Source organism: Monodelphis domestica, chromosome 7, assembly GCF_027887165.1.
Source record: "Monodelphis domestica isolate mMonDom1 chromosome 7, mMonDom1.pri, whole genome shotgun sequence".
Classification (NCBI taxonomy): Eukaryota; Metazoa; Chordata; class Mammalia; order Didelphimorphia; family Didelphidae; genus Monodelphis; species Monodelphis domestica.
In genome coordinates, this window is record NC_077233.1 from 205294339 (window position 1) to 205296827 (window position 2489).

Sequence of the window (2489 nt, forward strand, 5' to 3'; positions counted from 1 at the left end):
CTTAAAATATCTAAAAGTACATGAAATAAACAATATCTTTCCTTATGCCCTTAAGCCCAAAATATTTACAAGGAACATTTTGTTTTGGTTTGCATCAATTTAGCAATTTGCTGTCTGCATTTATTTTCTAATTCACAACTTTGACATCCAGAACTTATATGGTATATGAAGTTTACATAAAAAACCACCATTTAAAAACTAAACTCATCCATCATTTGAGTCATCCTCAAATCCTTCCTTCCTTCCTTCCTTCCTTCCTTCCTTCCTTCCTTCCTTCCTTCCTTCCTTCCTTCCTTCCTTCCTTCCTTCCTTCCTTCCTTCCTTCCTTCCTTCCTTCCTTCCTTCCTCCTTCTTTCCTTCCTTCTTTCCTTCTCCTCCTCTTCTTTCTCTTACATTTTTCTTTCTCCTCTTTCTTTTGGTTCACCTTTTATTCTAATGTTGCTTAATCAAAACAAAAGAAAACACAAGAAAACACTGTTAAAAATTAGGTACTTAGTTCTTTGGCTTTCATGTCAGGATTCAGTCTACTTTGGCTGTACATTTCTAGAATTTTCATCTCTTCATTAGAGAACTTGGGAGTTAGCATCACATTATCATAGTCAAATTCTTCATCAAGTGAGAAAGGCTGAACTTCATTCTCAGGTACCTCCTTTACATGCCTGTATGTGGGTTGTTCTGTTGGCCAGGCTTTTGGTTCAGGGTGAGAACGCTGGTTAAAAGAAGGCATATAGCCTGAGGCAGAGAAAAATGCTTCTTCTACCTCTCCTGGAAGCAATAGCAACTCTGGGATCAACTTGTAGTCAGTTTCTTCATTCATGTCAAAATCTTCCAGATCTAGGAAATTGTCTATCTTTACCTTTTTTGTCTGATTTAGGTCGTCTTTAATGGAAATACCAACTTTTTGGCCTTCATCAATCATGATCTGCTCTTCCTCTTGAGGTTGTGATGCAAAACTGAGAGAGAGGTCCTTATTCCTGATGTGCTGACCATGAGGAGACACTACACTGGCAAAGATGTTTCTGGAAGAGTCCCTTCCAAGTGTTTGGCTCTTAATTACTTCATGATCTTCTGAAAAATGAGTGAAACTGTTCACAAATTCTTCATATGTCTGTCTGGGGCAATTAATAAACTGATCCAGGGCTTGTTCAGTTAACTGGTCTTCATTCACCATTCCCAATCTCAACAACTGAACAAACATGTTTTTGAACAGCTTATTCATCTTCTTTATTTGTAACTTATGCCACTCTTCTGAGGTCCCCTTTCACTCTATGATCTTCTTGAGCAGAAATGAGCTCAGGCTTCCTTCTCTCCAGAAGCAAGAGACTTGAACTACAAGTTATCTCTACATCTTTGACCCCTCAAATAATTTCTTAAAAGAAAGTGTTATTATAGGCTTTTGCTTTTAATAAGTAGTGATGAGAGCTTAGAAGCCTCCACAAAAGTTCTACTTCATTATGTCATGGCAGTGACTCTTAGTTCTCAAAGGCTATGCCATAACAAGATGAGTTCTCTTGGTTCTACCATATTGGAAAGAATGGGACTGAGTGCCTAGAGACAGAATTGAGTTTGTTGTCTCAAGACCCTGTCTAAATATGGAGAAGCTCATCACCAGGAGGCTTATCATCTCATTACTTCTTTGTCCATTGCAAGCCATGAATCAGAAACATACAAATGGCCCTTAGTACTGTGTGGCTCCCTTCCACTTTTATAGAGTGAGTGGCAGAAAGGGGTGCAAGTTTTACTAAGAATCAAAGATTTTAGATCAACTATGGACTTTAACCCAACTGGTATTGGAGTCAGAAGACCTCCTTTTAAATCTTGCCTTTGATACTTTCTATATTTGTTTGTTTGTTTTTAATTTAAAAAATTGGTTGTTGCATTTGTTTTCAGGTATCTATTTCCCTCTTTCCTTCCCCTCCCCACATTACAGAAGCTATCATTTGACAAAAAAATATATGTATTATAAAACTCTATTTTGCTCATTTCTGTTTATCAGTTCTTTCTCTGGAGCTGGACATATATTTTATTCTCTAGATAATATTTCTGTTGTTGTATATAATGTTTTCTTGGTTCTGTTTGTTTCTTCATAATTTCATGTAGGTCTTTCCATTTAAAAAAATTAATGTCCATGCTTGTCATTTCTTAGAGCTCAGTAGTATTCCATCACAATTATATGCCATGGAGCAACTAAATGGACATAGCTCAAAGGATTCAGAGGCAGGCCTAGAGAAAGGAGGTCCCGAGTTCAAATATGACCTCAGATACTTTCTAGGTGTATGACTCTGGAAAAATTACTTAACCCCCTCCCCCTCAACCCCACCCCAACCTTGCCTAACTCTTACTGCTTTTCTACCTTCGAACAAATTCTAAGACAGAAAGTAAGGTTTAAAAGCAAAACAATCATATGCCACAACTTGTTTAGCCCAATTGCTGGGTATCTCCTCAATTTTCAGTTCTTTGCCACTTTAAAGAGAGTTGATATACATATT

General features: G+C 37.2%; 1 protein-coding gene across 1 annotated transcript; it reads right to left on the minus strand.

Moving 5' to 3' along the window:
• Positions 1–477: 477 nt before the first annotated feature.
• Positions 478–1501, minus strand: LOC100019748 (intraflagellar transport-associated protein-like). The gene has a single exon (XM_056806336.1). It carries the CDS (start codon positions 1217–1219, stop codon positions 485–487), a length of 735 nt encoding a protein of 244 aa, XP_056662314.1. The 5' UTR covers positions 1220–1501; the 3' UTR covers positions 478–484.
• Positions 1502–2489: the final 988 nt, after the last annotated feature.